The sequence below is a fragment of the Dipodomys spectabilis genome, unplaced genomic scaffold (genome assembly GCF_019054845.1).
Source record: "Dipodomys spectabilis isolate Male_0828 unplaced genomic scaffold, ASM1905484v1 ptg000024l, whole genome shotgun sequence".
Lineage (NCBI taxonomy): Eukaryota > Metazoa > Chordata > Mammalia > Rodentia > Heteromyidae > Dipodomys > Dipodomys spectabilis.
Window position 1 is genome coordinate 33,369,381 of NW_024870701.1, and position 22,161 is coordinate 33,391,541.

The window sequence follows — 22,161 nt, forward strand, 5'->3', positions numbered from 1 at the left end:
CTTTGGCCTGTTAATGAGGTTCAGTTCATCAGTTTTATCGCTTGTTTATTCCTTGTTCTTTTTGCTTTGCTTAGCACTAGATTTTTGAAAACTTACTCTTTTTTTTTTTCTAGAGGGTTTTTAGTTTTGAGTTCCACATTTAAATCTGTGATACATTTCAAGATACTTTCTGTGTAAGACATGAGGCTTAGGTTGGGTTTATTGTTTTGGTCTATGTGTATTGAAAAGTTGGTCTCTCTCCAGTGAATTGCTTATGTGCCAGGTGAACGTATTTGTATGGTGCTTCTTCATTCTATCTAGTCCGTTTTTCTCTGTCCTTAGACCAATATCACCACCCAGGCTTGAGTACCTAACTATATTATCTTCAAGTCCAAGGGACTTTCTTCTTTTTCAAAATTTAAGTTTTGCCTTTTCTGGTTCTTTTGTCTTTCCATATAAATTTTAAAACAATCTTGTCCATATCTGCAAAAAAAAAAAATCTTCCTAGTATTTTGACAAAAATTGCACTAAGCTCAAATGTCAGTTCTGCAGAGAATAGACACCTGTATTGTGTTGAGTCCATGAATATAGGCTCTCTGTCCTTTGATTTCTTCCATAGTTTTCTTGTACATGTTTGCTTTTAGTTTTTAATTTTTTTTTCGGTTCTATGGATTGAATCCAGGGCACCATGAAAGCTAGACATCTACTGTGCTATACCTAGTCCCAATGTTTTTCTTTTTTTGTCAGTCATGAGGCTTGAACTCTGGGCCTGGGCGCTGTTCCTGTGCTCTTCAGCTCAAGGCGAGCGCTCTACCACTTGAGCTATAGTGCCACTTCCAGTTTTCTAGTGATTTATTGGAGATAGGAGTCTCATGTTCTTTCCTGCCCAGGCTGGCTTTGAACCTCGATCCTCAGATCTCAGCCTCCTAAATAGCTAGGATTACAGGCTTGAGCCACCGGCGCCTGGCTCCAATGCTTTTACTTTAAGTAACTATAAAACATTATACTTTTAGCATCTATGTATTTATTGGTAATATATAAAAATACAATTTATTTTTGCATATTCATTTTGTATCTTGTGACTCTGTTGAGCTCATTTATTGGTTTTAGAGTTTTTTGGGGAGTAACTTGTGTTGGTTTTTCAGATACTGGAATGGTTCTATATCCCTGGAAGTACTTGGTAAGGCTGCCTAATTCCTGTCTGTTTTATAAATCATACTTGGTACTATTTTGTTGTCATTTCATTTATTTTATATCTGTAGTTATGTAGATTCCTTTCCCCCCATCCTTTTCTAGTGTTGGGTAGTTTACTACAAGCTATCAAATGAACCAAGAAGTGCCCCGTTAGGTGTTTTGTGGATGAATATGTTATAATTGGTATTAGGCATTTATTAAATGTTGTAGAATTCTCCAGCAAAATCACCTGGGCCTGGAGATTTCTTCTGGGTCATTTATGCCTGCTGAGCTCCTCACCTGCTCCTCACCGCCCCTGACTCCAGCTGTGCAGGGTGCTGGGACACTTCACTGAAGTCCGGGAGGGCTGGGAGTCTGGCATGGCGTGGTGGGGCCGCAGCGTGTCCTATGGGGTTTGGCTGGAGTGGAGCAGTGGTTGTCTAAACGTTTTCTCCTTCCCTCGGCTGTCCCTTTCCGCTCCTTTGGCAACAGAAAACAGGGTTTTGTTCCACAGAGAACAGGGGGTTTTGTTTCTTTGTGTTGACATCACCATCACCGTTGCCAGCTTCTTCAACGTAAGCACCGGATATGTGAGGCCAGGGGAAATGTCCAGCCCTCCAGCCTCCGTTCTTCCATCCTGAACTCCCTGACTGGTCTGCCCTCTTGCTCCCCTTTCCGAGTCCTTCTGTGGCTGTTCAATGCCCCAGCTTTCTACTTGCCCTCCATGGGAAGGGTAGGAAAAGCACTTTTGTTTCCTAGAAGTGAAAGTTGTACTTCATTTTCTTCTCTACCTCTGTTGTCATCATCCTCTTCCTCTCTTTCCCTTTTTTAAAGTGGTTTTTTTTTTTTTGAGAAGTGTGTGTGTGGTGTGTGTGTGTGTGTGTGTGTGTGTGTGTGTGTGTGTGTGTGTGTGTGTATAGATCTTGAACTCTGGGCCTGAGTGTTGTCCCTGAGCATTCTTTCTTACTCAGAGTTAATGCTATACTACTTTAGCTACAGCTCCGCTTCTGGCTTTTTGATTAATTGGAGATAAGAGTCTTTTCTGCCAGACCAGCTTCAAATCTTGATCCTCTTATCTCAGCCTCCCACTTAGCTTGGATTACAGGTGTGAGCCACTGACACTCTGCAATTTTTTTTATTTTTGAGATATACTCTCAGGCCTCTACCTCCGGCGCACTGGGATTACAGGTATATGCTACCATACCTGGCTGTCTGCCACTCCCTTTTTCTAAACTTTGGAGTGTCAGGCTCTGCCTGAGACTTGCAGACAGTGCTTTGCACTATGGGAATTTGAGAATCAGACCTCCTGTTGTTTGACATTATGAGGTTTCTCTCTGAATCACAGTTGTTCTCTGTCCCATCTTCAAAGCAGTTAGGAAGGAAAATCTCACATCCGGTATACCTGCTCAAGCCCTTGGCCTTGCTCCCAAGAACAGCCTTTTCTCGATTTAGCTCAGTCCATCCTCGATAGCTCACTTTGCCACTGAGCCTCACCCTAGCCTGCTCCCCTTTTTTCTTCGTCTTCTCTCTGTTTTCCTTTGCCTCCTGCGCCCACAGCATAGGCCTTTTTGTCCCCCTTGCTTGTGCAAACCAAGACTCTCCTGGACATGTCTGGTTCTGCTGACTGCATCTCCATCCATCTGCCAGCCCCTTGCACGCAGGTATGCAGTCTTCTGAGGCTGTGCCAGGCTATCAACACCCAGGGAAAGGCTTTGCTTCCTGCTGTCTGTCCAGTAGGCCCCCCGCCTTCCTCCTCCCCTCCTGTGGATATGTGAGAGGAACTATCGACCTGGCGCTGCAGAGCCGTTGCCCTTTGTTAGCTCTGGGCCCAGCCACGCCCTGCCTGCTGCGGCTCTCTGGCTGTCTTGGAAGGAATTCAGGCTTTAGCTTGAGCCTTCTTTGTTTCTTAAGCTTGGGGATTTTATCGCACTCAGGAAGGTGATAAGTTCCAGAGCTTAACTCTTGCTTTGGGGGCAGCTCTGATCACCCCCTACCTGAGTATAGGTACCCCACTGAGAAAGTCTAAAGTGAGGGAAGAGAGCAGGGGCATGGAATCAAGCAGTGCAACGCCAATGGAGCTTATTGGGAATTGGCAGGCACACCCACACATCTGCCTCAGTTGGAGGCTTCTGGTTTGAACTGTTTCATAACCCTGGCTGTGGGGAGAAAGGCAGTGGGCAGAGGCCAGGGAAGCAGGCCTTCTCTCCATGAAGTATTTAAGAGTGGATGGCTGTCAGTTTAATAATTGATACTCGAAATGTATTGGAATGTCTTTGCTTCACTCTTAGTAAAACTGTGACTAAATTTAGCCAAGTACAGTCTGGCAGTGCATACATACTGGAACCTTTAATTGCTAAAATGTGTTTTCTATGGAATCTGAGTCAGCCCTAAAAAAAAAAAATCAGAGAATGTGGTAGATAGATCCTTTGCTCTGCTTGTGTTTTGCAATTGGAAAAACAATGTCCAGTTAGTGGCAGAAGCATATTCAAGGCAAGGTTTCTTTAATGCTGGCTCATGACCTTTTCTTTTCATCATTCCTTTGGCTAGAGAAACAGAGTTTTACAGGGACAGAGACCTCAGTGATCAGAAGAATGGACTCTTAGGATTAGATCCATTTTGGCTTCAAGAGTACAGTTAGAGGAGATAGATTTGAGCTGCTCCTCCTATGCTGATTCATTTCAGATTCTGGAACTTACCATAGCACACCAATATATCAAATGCTATTGAGAGTTAATTCTGACAGCTAGGTATACTCTGCTACAAGTGTTTTCTGCTGTCTCTGAGGCCTTCTTCCCTTCCTCAGACGTCATTGTTTAGGGCTGGGAAGGTGGCTTAGTGGTAGAGTGCTTGCCTAGCATGAATGAAGCCCTGGGTTCAACTCCTCAGTACTACATACACAGAAAAGGCCAGAAGTGGCGCTGTGGCTCAAGTGGTAGAGTGCTAGCCTTGAGCAAAGGAAGCTCAGGGACAGTGCCCCGAGTTCGAGCCCCAGGACTGTCTGTCTTGGTTTGGGACCCTGCTCTCCCAAGTGCTAGATGTTTCCGTTGTTCAGACTAGCTCATATTTTAGTGTTATCAACCTTTAGTATATGTATATTCTCCAGTGATAATCACCTAAGTAGATTATACATGTCCATCATGTAACCTTCTGTAAATTTGGTCATTTAATTGTCAGCCCTTCTTGAGGCTTTTAACTGCACATGCTTTGAGAACAAAACTGCCACCAACTAGCTTTGGGAACAAAGGGATTTTGTAGCTAGTTCCTCTGTAATGCCTTGTGTTATTCCCATGCAAGTGTGAACTGAAATGGAATGTTTTCTCTGTGTTCTTTTTGTGAAACTGGATGGATCGAAAGGCTAGGAAACATATCTCTATGATGACCATTGTTTTGTTAATTGTACTGTGAGCAGAGCTTAGGAAGCCGCTGTTAATGAGGCGGCAGTAATTTACTTAGCCTCTGGTTGACTGTGAAGCTGGTGGTGTTTTGACCTCTAGATTTAGTGTTCTGAGCTGTCACAGGCTTTGGGTCTATTTGTATAAATGCATGCTTCACTTACCACTCCAGCCTCTCTCACCCTTCGCCTTTAATTTTCCCAGGCTATTTTTCCTCTCTAAAATATGAATGGAAATGCAATTGTTTTGCTTGTTACTCAGATACCTTCTCACTTAGGGGAAGGGCAGTAAGCCCCATGTCCTTGAGTCCTGAATGCCAGCCCTGGCATTTGTGAGCTCGTGATTCATTTCAGTGGCAGGATGGGGTAGAAAAGGCTCAAGATGAATTTTGTAGCATGGAATGGGATTACTGCTTCGGTTTTCTTTCCCTGTACCTTTCTAATAGTACCCGACTCTATTAAAAACATTTACTTTAAAAAGGAATTATCTCTTGTGCAAATGAAACTTCTCCGGAGTAGAAATTAGTTGTTTATTACCTAAGGATGAAAAACATTTTTGTTGGCATAAGTAAAATATCCAGAGACACACAAAACCACTGGAATTCGTTTTATCAGGTTTTCTTCTGTTCAAAAGGCAGGTGATCAACCAAGACTGCTTCCTTAATAAATAACTTCAGCTTATGTGATGGGGAGTTAGGTTTTTCATAGATATTTTAAAATGTGTTTATTAATCAATCACTTAATATTAATCCATCAGACGGATTATTCAAGCAGCTATTAATGTTGCTATGAAAATTTTATTGGCATGATTTATTTGGTTGAAAATTTTTTTATTAAACAAAAGTATTTTCAGTAACATAAAGAAGGGAATTTGGTGCTGGTGGTGGCTTCTACTGGTAATCCTAGCTTCTCAAGAGGCTCAGATCTGAGGATCTCAGTTAGAAGCCAGCCAGGGCAGGAAAGTCTGTGAAACTTACCTCGAGTTAACCACCAAATAGAGTAACCTGAAGTTGAAGCGTGACTCAAGTGGGAGAGCACTGGCCTTGAGTGAAAAGCCTCTAAGGGACAGTATTCAGGCACCAGACTCAAGCAGTACTGCCATCCGGGATTAAGGGGGGAAAGGTAATAAATTAATAAGTAAAGAAAAGGAAGTTACAGTCAGATTCTTTAGACTACAAGGAAATCTTTGTCCTCTATCACTTTGCTAAAATATATCCCCTAGATCTAGAAATCTCTGTCATGAAATTCAAAGCATCCCAGAAAAGCTATTGGAGAACACTGCTGTACTGTGGGGAAGCAGTGCACTTGGATGCAATGACATCTCTGTACCAGGTAGACAGGTAGTTTGGTTCAGTCAGTGATTAAGTCAGTGATGTCATATGAGTTTAAAACAATTGTACCATGCAGACACCAAGAAGAGAATGTCTACAACCAAAAATAGCATACTTTCTGTCAAAATGAAACAGGCTAGCTGTGGAAACAGGTAAACCATGAGAGAAAAAGTAGGATCAGGTGCAGTGTGAGCACAAGATCACGAGTGCGTCTCTAAACTGAAGGTCAGAGCACAGCAGCATGATCTCCAGGAGCCAGCTTCCCCCATTTCACTGCTTTTTTTTTTTTTTTTTTTAATCTGAGTTTGGTCCTTACAGTCTCTCACCTTTTCCTTCGTGTCTCCCACAAGTGAGGCCTCTGAGCTGGTGAAGGTGCATTTGTGCTTCTTCCTGTGGTCAGCGCAAAGGGGGACATCGGATGGTGTGGTGACCATAAGCTTAAGTAACTAACTCATTGCCCATTTTAGGTGTGTTAGGAAGAGTAACCTACAGTATGGAAAGATTCTTTTTAACTTTTAGGTAAACACATACCTTATCCCTCTCAGATTTTCGTTTTTTATTTTGTGCTATTATAAAAGTAGTATGATCACATTACTTTCGATAACAGACACGCTAGCGGGGGAGATGAGGGCAGATTCTAATGTTAACCTGTCCTCCTTGGCATTCGGTATACTTTCGGTATAGTTTTCAACCCCGTATATTTTGTTCTTTGTTCCTCGTGACATCCCCTCTCCCTCAGTAGAGGCCTCAGAACTGAATCTCAATAGCTGTGGGGCCTTGGATAAGTGTCTTAAGTTTGCTAAGCCCGATTTCCTCATCTGTAAAATGGAGGTATTGTGGACTTCATAGATGAAAAAATAAATGAGATAATGTATTTAAGGCAAGTGCTCTACCACTGAGCCACCTTCCCAGCCCGAGATAACGTATTTAAATTTTCTTTTATCGTTAACGTACCTGATTCACTATTTAGCTCATGGTGAAATGGGCCCAATCCATATTTACATTTTACATGTACACGCACATTGTGAACATATGTATATATATGTATATATATGCATATATGTAGACGGATATATATGTATAGATATGTAGTCTTTTTTTGTTGTTGCTTACTTTAATTTGAAAGTATGAATTTTTATCCCAAAAAAGTGCTAGGCCTAAGATGTCTGTGGAAGTCCAGACATCATAATTCACTGCCTGGAAGGAAGGAATTATGGTGTCAAGGTAGATAGATAACATTAATTCAAAGAAGCAGATGATGGCCAGTAATAATGTCGATACCTACAGATACCAACGGGATCCTATAATTAATGAATTTGTCCATTGGATTTCCTTATGGCTTATTTTAACCTTTGACATGTGTGCTATCAGAAAAGGAATGCTATTTTTTAAAAAATATGCTTAATCTCATCAAAGCTGCCTGTAATGTTATTTTGTGATTATAATAAACATTTTATGGGATAAAATTTGTATTTTAGTCCTTTCAGGAGAAAACCAAGAAAGAATTTTCAAGTGAGTTTTCTATTTTTCTTAGTCTAAGGTCCTCTAAAGTTTAAAGATCAATTTTTGGGGGGCTTGATTTAAAATAAATATGAAGAATAAGATATAAAGGCGCATTCTTGATTTAAAATAAATATGAAGAATAAGATATAAAGGCACATTTTAATCTATATTTGAGGCTTTCTTGTGTGTTTTGGAGGTCCTTGTTTTTGCATGAATATCTGAAAATCATTTTATATGCTGTGCTAGAAGAAAGAAGTCCTCAGTTTATTTTACTTTGAGTACTTTTGGGTTTGTGTTTAAAAATATATATATTACGTCTAGGTTTTTATAAAGTGGTGAAAAGTAGCATTCTGGGTAGTTAATAATATAGACACATTTCCAAAGATGGTTTCAGTCATTAAACACAAAAACATGAAATCAGCCTTTAAACTCTGTAACATGGTAACTTAACCTATTTGAGTTTGAGCTTATTGGTTTTAATTATAAATCATATTATGGCCACTTAATTTAAAGGCCAGTTTAAGTGCAAAAATCAAGTGGCCATTCATATAATGGAATTGATTGGCAGAGAAAGAAACTAGACTAGCCTCCAGTTAATTTTTATTATTTTGAAGAAAGTTGATGAACTGTGAAACTGTTAATACTGTCAAAATTCACATGCCTATGGACTTGTTAATATAAAATAAACTTGGTTTGCTAACATAATTCGCAAGAATACAACTTCGAATACTTTTTTGCACTAAATAAAATGTGAGGTAATGAAGCTGGAACCATTTAAAGCTGAAGTTCCCAAGAGTTCTTATTTTGGAGCACTGATAATTTTATTTTACACAGTTAAGAGTTTTCCTTTGAACATGTAATTTTCAAGTTTGCTATTTCCCCGTGGGCTTAGAATCAATAATAGTATTCAAAATGACAAGACGCGTAATTACTGTGAGGTTTAACTAAGGTTCTTTACGTATTAGAAACTACTTAGCAGGACCAACCCTGTTTCCCCCTTTGGTTTATTTAGAAGACTTGCACTATCTGCCAGATGCTGCTTCCTAACCAGTGCAGTTATGCTTCACACCAGAGAATCCATCAGCACAAATCTCCCTTCTCCTGCCCTGAGTGTGGGGCCATCTGCAGGTCGGTGCACTTCCAGACCCACGTCACCAAGAACTGTCTGCACTACACACGGAGAGTTGGTTTTCGGTTAGTATCGTTCACTTAACGTGCAAGTACAGCTCGGTCGCTAATAACCACACTGCCAGTTGAGAGATCTGTGCACATAGCATTCAGGGGCAGACGGTGAGGCCTTCATGAACAGATCCTCTGGGAACCCAGTTCCTTCATAGTACAGTTTACCTCTAGATCCTTTTCACGCAACATTGGCCTTGCTGGTCAACACATGGGGGGAGTGGGCCCATCCTTTTAGATGAGTGTGCGTGCATGGAGGTTTGGCTTTGAATGACCCACAGAACCTTTTCGGACCTTTTTCTGTTGTCACACTCTTTACCTTTTATCCCCTATAAGAATACCATGCATTCCTTCACCTCTTAATACTTCCCCTCTGCTGAGGAAAACAGAAATGGTAAGACTAGTTGTTTTATCCACATGAAGAGGATCACATGCACATCCTTTCCTAGCATCGCCCATTTTGGAAGAATTTCCACTCCAATTAACCTTCCCTGCCTCCTCCTATACATACCTGCTTCCGGGTTTCTCTCTTCTCTCCTCTGTGAGCTTTACCTCGGCTCTTTACTGCCCCCCCCCACCCCCCCTGAAGATTCACAGATGTGTATTTGCAACATCTGGCAGATTTAATGGTAGCTTAGCTAGTGTTGTACTGGAACTTTATTCACCATTTTATGACCTTCTGGGCTCAGTTTCTCTGCCATTTGTATTTTGCCCTGATGAAAATCCTTCAGAACAGGTCATCGGAAACACCGTGCCTTTGTTCACAGAGGTATTACCGAATCGTATGTGTATCTGAACCATTGTTAGGTTACCTGGTAACTTTCATATGAGGCTGTGAGTCCACAGTATTTCTTTTAGTTGTGATTTAGTTATGTTTGATGAAAATGAAACCCAGTCGGCATGAATTGATCATTTCATTGCAGTTTAAGTGATGAGATCTTTGAGTGCTGGTTGGTGGCTCTGCCCACTTTTCCTAGCACTAAAAAAATAAGAAACTGACTTCCCATTTTTATCTCCTGCCTCCAAACCTGCAGCGCACACATGTTTCATGGACTGGAATCTATGAAGCAAATGGAAGCTGGTAGGAAGCACTTGGTTTAGGAACCAAGAAACTGGAGCTTTTTTGGTGCTAATTTGCCTATAACTACTTGTGTGGGATTCTCATGGATTCTCCTCGTGCTGGTACATTGCCCGCCTCTAGCTCCAGAGGTGGGAGTGGAGGGGGAGATGTGATAGTTAAACAGGACAAAAGGTGCCTTAGGGTCCACAGAGTCTACACAGAGTAACTCTTTGGTTCTTACCATCACATGCATGGAAATTATTAGTAGATTCTACAGTAGTAATAGAAAGCAGCATTGCAACAGCGTACAAGTGCTGGCCTTTTCTTAAAGCTAAACTCCCCTCTAGCATTGAGTTTATTCTCCTAACAGAATGGAAACAAAGCTAGGTTGGAATGACTAAGGGAAGTTAGCCTTCCGCCGTTCGTGCGATTCCTGGTTTCTTTCCTTAAATGAAGGCAGACGTTCCAGATGTGCCCCGATAGCAGCCGCCTCCACTGGGGAAAGACCTCTGGGCTCTCCTTTTCTTCTGTCCCATTCTCAGAGCTCTGTATATTTGGGGCCTTAAACTGTGTGGCTTTTAAATTTTTACTGAAAGATCTGGGTTAAATATAGGGTTTTCTTCCCTTGAGGCTCTATGAGCTGTCAACATAGTGTATTTGTTACAAAGTTTAGTTCATGTTAGAAGAGAAATTTGAAAAAAAATGGCTTAAACTTATTTTTTTTTTCTTGCTGTTTTACATAATGGCCCAGTGTAGCTGGATTGGAGCTTGGCAGCCGCTAGTCCTTGCCCCTCCCTCTTTGGCTCCATAGTTACTTGTTTATTCTTTTCTTCTGACACTTCCCTTTGTCTCATCCTGATGCAAGTGCCTTGCTCTTTTTCTCTTCTCTTTGCTCAGGCTGCATCTCCCAGATCCTTAGAGGCTGGTCACCTCTGGCTCCTGGTTAACCTGGAGCAAGTCAAATATTGATAAAGATGCAGTATTTTTCTAAATTTTCCTGCATGGATACATTGGCTGTCCATCTAGAAAGAGGATTATTAGAGGATTGCATTTGATGAATTTTTTGTGTTGTTTTTGTGCTGGTGGGGGCTTGAACTCAGTGCCTAGGCACTATCCCTGAGCTAATTTTGCTCAAGGCTAGTGTTCTACCACTTGAGCCACCGCTCCACTTCCAGCCTTGTTTTTTTGGTTGGTCATGGGGCTTGAACTCTGGGCCTGGTTGCTGTCCCTGAGCTCTTCTGCTCAGGGCTAGCGCTCTACCACTTGAGCTATATTGCCACTTCTGCATTTGATGAATTAAAAAAAAATTTTTTTTAAAGTTGAGTGATAAACTAAGGCCTCTTAAATACGTGTTAATATACCTGAGTATTATTTGTAGTGTGATATTATTTGTAGTGTGAGCTCTGCCATAGTGAACCTGACATGTTTCTGTCCTGTGGGCAGATCCTTTATAACTTTGTCCTTTCTTAATAAGACCTAATTCTCTGTGTTCTCAGTTGTAGGAAGGCTTTCTCTTGGCCTCTGCTCTTTAGACTGATTCCTTGTAATCTCATCAATGATGTTACGTGGAATATAGACTAACTTTATTTTATTTTTGTGACAGTCCTTGAACTCAGAGCCTTGGTACTGTTCCTGAGCATTTTTTGCTTAAGGCTCGAGCTCTACCAATTTGAGACACAGCGCTACTTCCACTTTGTTGGTGGTTAATTGGAGATTAGAATCTTACAGACTTCATTGCCTGTTCTGGCTTTGAACTGTAATCCTCAGATCTCAGCCTCCTGTGTAGCTAGTATATTACAATTGTGAGCCGCTGGCACTGAGCTCCTTCATAATCTGTAGATTAAACCTTCCTCTTATTCCAACTGACTTGAGGTGATTAGTGGTTTGTTTTCCTTTTTATCCTTTGGTCTTTGGCCCTTTGTATACCACCTTACCATGATTGACGGAGAGATCATTGTGGCTGGTGGCGTGGTGGATCTTTGGATTTCACTAGTTACCTGTCTGTCTTCTTTGGCATAGTCCCTCCCTCTTCCTTTCCCTTGAGTCAGGCTTTTAGAGTGGGAAAGGATGAAAAAACGATCTGTGTCTTCTCATTTTACAAATGAGTAACTGGCTTGGAGAACAGCATTAATGTGATCAAGATAGCACTGTAACTTAACTCAAAACGACTTGAGTGTGCTCGAGTGGCTCCTGTATTTTCCAAAAGAGCAGTTGCATTAGATAGGGGAAATAAAACTTTCTACCTATTCTGGTCTTTAGTGGTTTTACTGTCTATGTTTTCTGGGCACTTGGACTTAAGACATCAAAAATGCTGATGCATACATTGTGATTTGTATAAAATGCTCATAACACCTACACATGGCCTACTGTATAGAATATGTACAATGTAGAACCCACTTGTTCCTGTGTGGTCTTGGAAGCAGTTCCAAGATTTAGAAGCATGATGCTTTGAAGCAGAGATACTTTGAGTCACTGCAAGATCCTTAGGCACTGTATCCTAGCAGGCAGGTCCTGTCTACAGCCTCGCTTCCCCTGGTGACTCACACACATGTCCAGGAACACGTGTGTTCCGTCATCCTGAATTATTATCGACAGTGGTTCCCAAGAGTCTAGTGGCCAAACTTAAATAGTTTTCAGGTGCGAACCAAGAAGACTCATTACATGGAGGGCTATGGGTCCTTGTGCAAAAAAAAGGTGAGATATGAGAGAGATGTCTCTTAGTTTAACTTGGTTTCTGTGGAATTAGATGACTAAGGAATGAGCTAAATTGTGCGTGGGGAGGGAATTAGGAGTTCAACAAGAAGAAGGTCAGTTAGGCATTTTTTAAAAAGAGAATTATTTTTCAGAAGCTTACAATTCATGTAGTTTTATTAAAAACAAATACAAGTATATTCACATTTATTTTCCAGGAGACAGAAATCCTGAGGTTGATTCCACCCTGTAGGTTACCATGCATTTATACCTTATGTCCATTACATGCTTAATCATACCAGAGTGCACTGCGAGACGGTGTACACCCAGAGACAGTGGCCCAGTCCTTCTCTCTTCCCCACTGTCAAGGGCTTGTAGGTTTAGATGTCAAAAGCATCTTCCATTGGGAGCCTTTAGGGCATTGGGATGAATGGCCCTGCTGTCTGTCAGAAGCCAGCATCTGGAAGTCCTCAGAGCCAGGAGTCTTGAGGTCATGCCGTGTTCCCTCATCTTCATCTGACCCCACCCCCACCCCCATAACTCATTCTCCTCAACAGACTGGAGTACACACATCATTTCTAGAAACAGATGTTCCCCCCAAATTGACCATTTGAGTTTTGCTTTCCTTCCTCATGATCCTCTCTCTTCAACATCTACTTTTCATCTGCTGTACATAGAAAACAACAACAAAACAACCTCCAAATTCAAAACATTTCCACAAAGCCATTTGAAACCTAAACTGGCTGTGAACAATGTCATTTTACCTGGCTTCATACACAGTGAAGTCACATGTTTAGTGGTCTGTGCTAACAACGGTGTTGTTTCTCTAACAGATGTGTACATTGCAATGTTGTGTACTCTGATGTGGCTGCACTGAAGTCTCACATTCAAGGCTCTCACTGTGAAGTCTTCTACAAGTGCCCTATCTGTCCAATGGCGTTTAAGTCTGCCCCAAGCACACATTCCCACGCCTACACACAGCATCCTGGCATCAAGATAGGAGAACCAAAGTAAGTCATCCCGACTGCCGAGTTTTACTCCCCTTCTGTATGAGTCATTTAGAGGAGATGGTCGTTCTATTGAGTAAAATTTCAGATATGAAGTTTATGCAGCTGTGTCAATTTTGATAACTTTAAATTACAGCTCCTATGTAGCTCACCAAAACCTTTCTATTTTTTTCCAGGTAAAAAGCCTTTGTCAAAAAATGTCACCTATCATTTATGCTCTTTTCATCAGTTTTGGTCCAGTAGATACTTATCTATTTCATTCTTCAGATGATTTTTTTTAACCAAAAAAGTTGAAAATAAAAAAAAATACATCCCCAAACACCCAAACCTCAAAACTGTCCTCTACGTTTTCCCATAATTTCTGTCTTACAGGATATACTTTTCCCTGTAGAATTTAGAAGAGAAAGTCAACTTAAAATGTTGGTTAACAAATTTAACTTTATAGTCAGTCTAAGTCTTTAGTTAGTAGGATTAGTAAAAGTTAACTTTACTTTTGCCTTAATCTTGCTCATCCTGTGAGCAATAATTGCTTTGCGAAGTCTTCAGCAGTGAAGTGGTTCCTTGACACTTGGGTGGGCTGCCTGTCCGACCTGGGGAAGGTTAGCAGGATAGTTAGGAGTACAGTGTGGGCAGGCCAGAATCCCAACACCTACCAGCTGTGTGACCCAGGGCTCTTGCCTATCTCCCCTGTAGCTTTCTGCCTGGTACAGTGAGGATCATGCTGCATCCCAGGGTTGTGAGAGGTTAAATGGGATGGCGGATTTAACGTGTAGTACTTGGGCCCTCTGTGGGAGTGCAGAAGGCTTTGTAAGCATTAGTTCCTTCCTGTGTTTCTCTACTCCTCTTTGTGTATGTAGCACTGGTTCAAATGCTCTGGGTTATGTTCATTTTATTCCTGGATTCATTGTGGAAGTGTAGTTTCATAATCACTGAAGGCTAGATTTGCTGCCTAGACAATCTGTAGACAGATGTTTGCCTATAAGTCCATTACCAAGGTCTTATTGTGAGAAGATCTGTAGGTATACAAACTTTTTTATTTTTTTAGTTTTTGTTGCCAACCCTAGAACTTAAACTCAAGGCTAGTATTCTACCACTTGAACCACAGCTGCACTTCCAGCTTTTTGGTGGTTAATTGGAGGTATAAGTCTCATGGACTTTCCTGCTTAGACTGGATTTAAACCACGATCCTTAAGTCTCAGACTCCTGATTAGCTAGGATTACAGGTGTGAGGCACTGGTGCCTGGCATAACTTAACCTTTTAATGTAGTATTTAGGGGAAATACTATTGAACAAATATATAAGTAACTTTACTCAAAACAGCTACGTTAAAATCTAACTTTATTCTAATAGGAGTTTCACCCCAATCCTTTGTGTACTAATCCTTAAAGTAAAACAGATGATAAATTATGCAACTTCATTTGTTTTATGTATCTTTTCGGCAATACTGGAATTTAAACTCAGCACCTAGCACTTGCTAGGCAGGTGCTCTACCACTTGAGCCACACCTCTAGCTCCCAGCCCCCATTTAGGTTGTAATGCCTGACTGAAGACAAGGATTAGTATCTTCAGTGTTTGTGATGCTATGACTTCTGGAAATGAATGCAACTTTTTCTTACTAGTGTCGTACTTCTTTATTTGTAAATGGAATTTTACTGTCTGGAATGAATATGAAGTCTGGAATAGTAGTTGTAACCTGAAAATATAGGGCAGTGATGCTTAAAATATGCTAAGGCGGTATTTGAGTATAGTAGTCTGCTGCCACTCCCATCCCTTATCTAGAATTTCACTTTCTGTAGCTTCAGTTACCTGTGGTCAACTATAGTTTGAAAATATTAAACGGAAGATTTCAAGCATGAACAACTTGTAGGACTGAGACTGTGCATGATTCTGAGTAGTGTGATAAAATTTCTCAATGTCCTGTGGCACAAATTCCCACTTTGTCCAGCATGTCCACATTGTGCATGCCACTTACTAACTAGCCTGGCATTGGATTGAGGAAGTGCAGCACTTGTGTTCACGTGATTTACGTAAATGGTCCCAAAGCACAAGCATAATTATTCTGAAATGCCACAAAGTGCTTCCTTTAAGTAAAATCATTGAAGTTTTTTGATCTTTTAAAAGGAATGGGTAAGTCAGGTGCTGGTGGCTCAGGCCGATTATCCTAGCTACTCAGGAGGCTAAGATCTGAGAACCCTGGTTTGAGGCCACACCGATCAAGAAAGTTCGTGAGACTCTTACCTCAATAAACCATCAAGAAGCTGAAAGTAGAGCTGTGGCTCAAGAAGTAGAGTCCTAGTCTTGAGTAAAAACACTCCAGTACAATGCCCAGGCCCCGAGTTCAAGCCCTAGGACCAGTACAAGTAAAAACAGGATAGATGCTAAGATGCATGCTAAAATAAATCTTGGGTGTGTGAAACTATGACAAAGGGAGAGGTTAGTGCTAGTCTTGCTATTGCACCTCTAAGAGGAATAGACACCGCCACGGTGCCGACATGCTGCTGAGATGGAAGAGGCCCTCAGTCACGGTGTGGGTACTGTCCACAGCTTTGGGCATTCCAGGGGCCTTGGAATGGAACCTTTCTCTCCTGTGAGTGAGAGGGGTCTGTCGTCACCTCTCTCAAGCCAGGCTACTGTAAGACTCACCCTCAAATCACTGGGCCTGCATTTGATCCAAAAAGTTCATTTTGGAATTAAGTCTGAAATGAGTATGCAGTCTCTATCTCAAAGAGACCTGGGACTTGGAAATCTCCTAGCAAGCTTTGGTTAACAGTGGTTATGCAAATGGTGACTAAAAATTAATGCAAATCGTGTAAATTATTAATCATCATGATAAATTAGTATTAAATATTTCCCACCCATTTTACCTTAGTGGATAATAAATGGCTGTCTGAAAATGTTCCATAATGTCTGTAGCCCTAGCCCCTGAATCCAGAAAACACCATACAGGATTTTGACCTACTTTACATTTGTAGATTTATTTTTTCCTCCTCCTGGTGGTTCTGGGGATTGAATTTAGCCTCTTGCTTGCTAGACAAATGTTCTACCACTGATCCTGAGTTCCCTGCCTCCCTCCCCTCCTTTGTCTTTTCAGAAAATTTACTTTGTGCCAGGCGCGATTGTAAGCATCTTGTTTCTCAGTGTATGAGCAGGTATATTTCCTTGCTATCTAAAAGGAACCTTTGTACCTCATTTGTTTTTTTGCTAGAGAGCTCAAGATCATGTCACTTGACTACTACTATGTTTTATGGGGATAAAGACTTGTGTCTTTTGAAAAAATATATAATTTTATTGTTGTTATTAAGTTGTTGTACAGAAGGGATACCATTTCATAAGTCAGATACTGAGTACATTTCTTTTTGTCACCCCTTCCTTCACGTTCCCCAAGTGTCTCCCTTCCATTCCTGCCCACAAGTTACACAGTCCATTTTCTACATAGTGATCCTGAGTGCCTGCATTTGTGTCTTCTATTGATTGAGCTTAACATCTCAAATGTATGTAAGTGTTAGAACCTCAAAGTTAAGAGACAGAGGTTTTAAGCAAGTTCCTAAGAAATGGTGCATGTAGAATTAGAATTGCGACTGGCAGTGGGTCATGCACATCTCAGAAAAGGCTGACGTTGAACCTTGGCCCTGGGGTTTATTGAACGCCGAACAAATAATCTGCTGTCTCTTGAGTCTCAGTGTACCGCCTGGGCATGATAGTAGTGTAAATTCACCTCGCCAAGGGTGTAGGAGGTCTTGTGAGGGTGTAAAGAATGGTATACATGGGAAAGGATTTAGTCAGTGGCTTACAACCCTTTTGCCATTTGTTCACATCCAATTTACTTGTAGTTTACTTGTGGCCTGCAGAGTTTGCGTTGCTGTAAGTTTGACTGGAATCAGTGTGTGTGGTTTTAGTTTTCTATTCTCTTATTTCCTTCCTGTTCTACCTCTCCTTTCTTTCTCTCTCTCTCCCTTTTTGTTATAATGTAGTTACCTGGCCCCCTCACAGGTCTTACAAATAGGGTTAGGTTTTAGGGTAGCTTTCCCTCCATACCCTATACCCACCTCACACCCTGGAGACCCAGTTACCCTGGGGTCCTCACGGTCCCCCATAACATGCTCTACCCTTTATAGGAAGGGATCTTCTCCTATGGTAGACCTTCCTGTCTCTCTGCTGGGTTGGCAGCTGTGTGCCTGGGCTTTCCCACTGTGGTTTTGGAGTTTGTTTCATCTTCATGATCTGTCCTTTAAAAAAAGTTAATACTTGTAAGCCTGTAGTACTTGTGTTCTTTGTTTTTAATGTATTAGCAGCAGCTTTTTTGTTATTGTTGTTTTTCATAGTTTTTGTCCAACAAACTACTGGATTAATGAGCCGAGACCTGTATATCCTGGTTACAGAATCTGGTTCTGTCCATCACTGATGAGTCCCATCCTCACCGTGCACACCTAGGATGCTTGGGTGTTTCCTCTCCTTCCAAAGCATGTTCACGTAGGTCATCACCACACAGGAAGCTGGTGTGGACTGTAATGCCAGCTGGCTCATAAATTGTTTTCCAGTATTCCCAGTGCTCTAACATCCTCATCTGGGTGGAACCTTTGGATTCAATTACCCTATGTTTCCTCTGGCTGCCAACTAGCTGTCCCTCTCCACCCCTCCCCACTCCGCTTCTTGGTTCTCCCAAAGAGGATGCGAGATTCATCCTGAAGATGGTCTTTCCATGCCATCACTGCTTTCTTGCTAGGAATATCTCAGGAGTGACATTCTCTTCTTAATGGGCTTCACTGGGGGCTTGGGCAGTACCTAGTTATAATGCCAGCCTTCATCATTGACCCAGATTGGCATCTACCAGGTCTCTCCACTTACCTGATTTTCCCTTAATATTCAGTAGTGATGTCATTTGTTTTGAAGCTGGTCTCAAACTCATAAGTTTCCTGCCTCTGCCTTCTGAGTGCTGGTGTTACAGCGATGAGCCACTGTGACTGGCTATAGTGTTTGGTAAGGAACTTTTCTGATAGCATGCTAACAAGCCATTCCTCAGATGCCAAGTAAACAGCTTGTCTCTGTTTAATACTTTCTCTGTTGATAGGTATAAGACTTCACATCAAAACAACCCAGGGTTGTACCTAGCTACTCAGGAGGCTGAGATCTGAGGTCTGAGGATTGTGATTCAAAACCAGCCTGAACAGGAAAGTCTGTGAGATTCTCTTCTCCAATTAACCACCAGAAAACTGAAAGTGGTGCTGTGGGTCAAAGTAGTAGAATGCTAGCCTTGAGCAAAAGAGCTCAGAGACAGTGCCCAGTCCCTGAGTTCAAACCCCATGACTGACCAAAAAAACAACAAAAACCAAAACCAAACAAACCAAAAATCCCCAACCCTCTCCAAAGGAATGTAACATGAATAAAATGAGAGCCATGTCATATTTTATAAAATAGTTATTTCTTAGCCCAGTGTTAGTGGCTCACACCTTGTAATCCTAGCTATTCAGGAGGCTGAGATCTGAGGATTGAGGTTCTAAGCCAGCCCAGGCAGGAATGTCCGTTAGACTCTTGCCTACAGTTAACTACCAAAAAGCTTGGAAGTGGAGGTATGGTTCAAGTGGTAGAGCATCAGCATTAGGTAAAAAAGTTAAAGGCAACCTGGCACTGGTAGTTCACACCTGTAATCCTAGTAATTCAGGAGGCTGAGATTTGAGGATCATGGTTTGAAGCCAGCCTGAGGAAGAAAAGTCCCTGTGAGACTCTTACCTCCAATAAACTACTCAGAAAAAGCTAGAAGTAGCACTCTGTATCAAGTAGTAGAGCACTAGCCTTGACCATGAAGAGGTGTGTGCGTGCACATACACACACACCCCCAAAAGGTATTTATAAAAATGTAAGAAGAGAATCCTGAGCAAACTCTTAGTCCAGCTAATCTCAGTGGTTTTCTTGAAGCTATTGGCTTTTGTAATAGTTGTCCTCTAATTATAGAACACCCAGGAAATGCGGATAGGCAAAACTAGAAAGAATGCAGATGGTATAATCCAGTGGAGATGATGATGTTTTTATGCTTTCTTATTCTTTTCTACAAGTACTTTAAGAAATTTGATCAGCCGGGCACTGGTGGCTCACACCTGTAATCCTAGCTACTCAGTAGGAGGCTAAGATCTGAGGATCATGGTTCAAAGTCAACTCAGGCAGGAAAGTCTGAGACTTATCTCCAATAAACCACCAGAAAATCGGAAGTGGCACTGTGGCTCTATCAGTAGAGAGCTAACCTTGAGCTGAAGAGCTGAGGTTCAGTGCCCAGGCCCAGAGTTCAAGCCCCACGAACAAAAAAAAAAAGAAAAGAAAAAAAAAATGTGATCATATCATTAAGCTATCTTATATCTGTTGTTTTAGTTTTCACAGAAATCTTTCCTGTCATAGGCCTATGTCTATAATGTCATCTTAACAAATCTTTATTTGCACTGTTTAAATACATACTTTATTGGGTACTGGAACCATTTATATCCCTACATACCTACACATTTTCAAACACTGAGGAAAGGAACAATCTTGGACAGCTGCTCTCATTGATAATGGCATCCCACAGGTCCCAGCACAGGGCTGGATAGTCAAGCCTTTGAGACTGAGTCTGGTTGTAACTCCATCCATCCTATCAAGACGTTGGGAAAACATGTGCCCCTCCAATTACATTTAGAAATCTTCAGTGTAAAGGGAAGGTAAATGGGCCAGGCTCATGCCTGTAATCTTCCCTCCTTGGGGGTCCGAGATCTGAGGATTCTGGTTTGAAGCCAGCCCAGGCAGACAAATCTGAAAAAGCTGGAAGTGGAAATGTAACTGAAGTGGTAGAGCACCAGCTGTTACCCAGAAAGCCAAATGAGAATTCGAGAGGCCCAGAGTTTTAAGTGCTGGTGCCAGCACAAAAATAAATACAATAAATAATTTTAAAAAGTGAAGTGAGTAAGCTGTTGTTAACAGAGCATTGTACGGTGATGTTTGAAGCTATGGGAGAAACACAGTATTAAGAAGAGCTGAGAAGGAGGTCTCTGACTACTGTAGAAACACCAAGACAAACAAACCTCAGCTTTTCTTCTTTTCTCTGTGACCTTCACCTTCAGCCAGTTTTCCTCTGACCTTTTTCTAAGCTGCTTCTTAGATTCTCTATGCCACATTAAACACCCCCCTGCCCCCCCCCCCCCCCCCCCCCCGGTTCTTTAAAGGATAGACATATTCCCACAGGACTTTTTACTAAGGATCAGGCTGACCCTGAGCATCATGTGGTGCAGGTGTTCACACGTGACCTGTTGGAAGTGAAGGGGGCCAGCTTGAATCCATACATGCCTCTTGCCCCAGACTTCAGTGGAGACTACAGATTGGTAAAGAGAAGTCTTTCCAGGAGACGCAGATTGTTGAGTTAGGGTAAAGAGGTTGTTATATAAGAATCCTAACACAACTATGGAAATATCTGGCAGCAGACAAATATCTGGCAGTAGACAAATATACAGTGCCACTTAGTTTTTGGTTTTTGAGCTAGAGTGTTGGGCCTTGGATGCTCTCCATCCTCCTGCCTTCCCCTCCTGAGTACTGGGATGACAGGTGCTACAAGGGTGTCCACACTTGAGGTCATTGTTGCCAGTGTTAAAAGAAAACTTGTAACAAGTAGTAACTTGTTCCAGCATTGGAGTTTAGTGGGCCTACTTAACTCATTAACCAAATGCTTTTTTCAAGTTAGGGTACCACCACTGAGCTGTTAAGGTCCCGTCTTCCCCTTGCCCACTCCCCACCACGCCTTCCCCCTCCCCCCCCCAAAGATGCTTTTGCTCCAGAGAAACATCCAAATGATCCAGGTATCGATTTATAAGGTGTCAAATGGTCTTTAGTTTAGACTTCTCAATAAATGTAGCCTAATGCTTCTTCCTGTGGAATGGTAAGATTTATTTGTAATTGAGTGCTGCCAGCTGTCTTGAAAAGTTTGTTCCAAAGCTAAAATGTTGTTCTTTTAATTGTCTGTGTGTTCTCAACGTGCTTCTGCCTCCTGAGTCCCTTAGATGTCAAGTAGCAGCTCCTTTGACTTGAGATGAGGCTGACTGACGTGATCTCGCTGCACTTCTTCTATTTTAGAGTAATCTATAAGTGTGCCATGTGCGACACTGTGTTCACCCTGCAAACCTTGCTGTATCGCCACTTTGACCAGCACATTGAAAACCAGAAGGTGTCTGTTTTCAAGTGTCCAGACTGTTCTCTTTTATATGCACAGAAGCAACTTATGATGGACCATATCAAGGTGTGTGTGCATCTCCTCTCCTCTCCTCTTAGTGAGTTGCAGATACTTAAGCCAAGGCTGAGCCGCAGCCATCTGCAGGGCGTGTTGCACTTTCCAAAGAAGGGATGGAAGCTGTTGTTGTCAATGAGCAACATAGGAGCCTGTCTTCCTGTGTTCATGTGATGTGGGCGCTGTTTACACAGGGTCTGGATCTGCCTTCTGCAAAGATGAATGCAAGGGAACAAATGCATGCTCTGATTTTTCAAAGAATAATCAAGCATTTGGGCACATGTATGTATATAATACATACATATATATATATTATATACATATATATGTATATATTATAGTATTTTGAGTACTCTACTACATATGATATTTAGAAATCGGTAAGAATTATGCTAATTCATACAAATACTACTCTATTTCTTTTTTTAAAAAAATGAAGATTTTGCTCCTTGGTATTATATCAGCAGTTCAATTTGATGCCCTTGAGTTTTTAGTTTAGGGTTTTTGTTTGTTTTTTACTTAGCCTATGAAGGTTGCATGTAAAAATGAGGATTAAATATTCAGGCTAGGGTGGGTGCCTGTGCCTGGTGTGCTGTTGGGTTAATGAGGAG

At 41.6% G+C, this 22,161-nt stretch overlaps 1 protein-coding gene across 3 annotated transcripts in view; it reads left to right on the forward strand.

Annotated features, from left to right (window-relative positions):
* Znf532 (zinc finger protein 532) overlaps window positions 1–22,161 on the forward strand; it is a 112,855-nt gene that overhangs the window by 63,661 nt on the left and 27,033 nt on the right. For 2 of the 3 annotated variants that reach the window (XM_042675175.1, XM_042675174.1), the window contains 3 exons: window positions 8,390–8,571; window positions 13,141–13,317; window positions 21,400–21,562. The exons of the other annotated variant lie outside the window; for it this stretch is intronic. In XM_042675175.1, coding sequence (XP_042531109.1) covers window positions 8,390–8,571; window positions 13,141–13,317; window positions 21,400–21,562 — 522 coding nt within the window. The remainder of the gene's footprint in view (window positions 1–8,389; window positions 8,572–13,140; window positions 13,318–21,399; window positions 21,563–22,161) is intronic. 3 annotated transcript variants of the gene reach the window in all.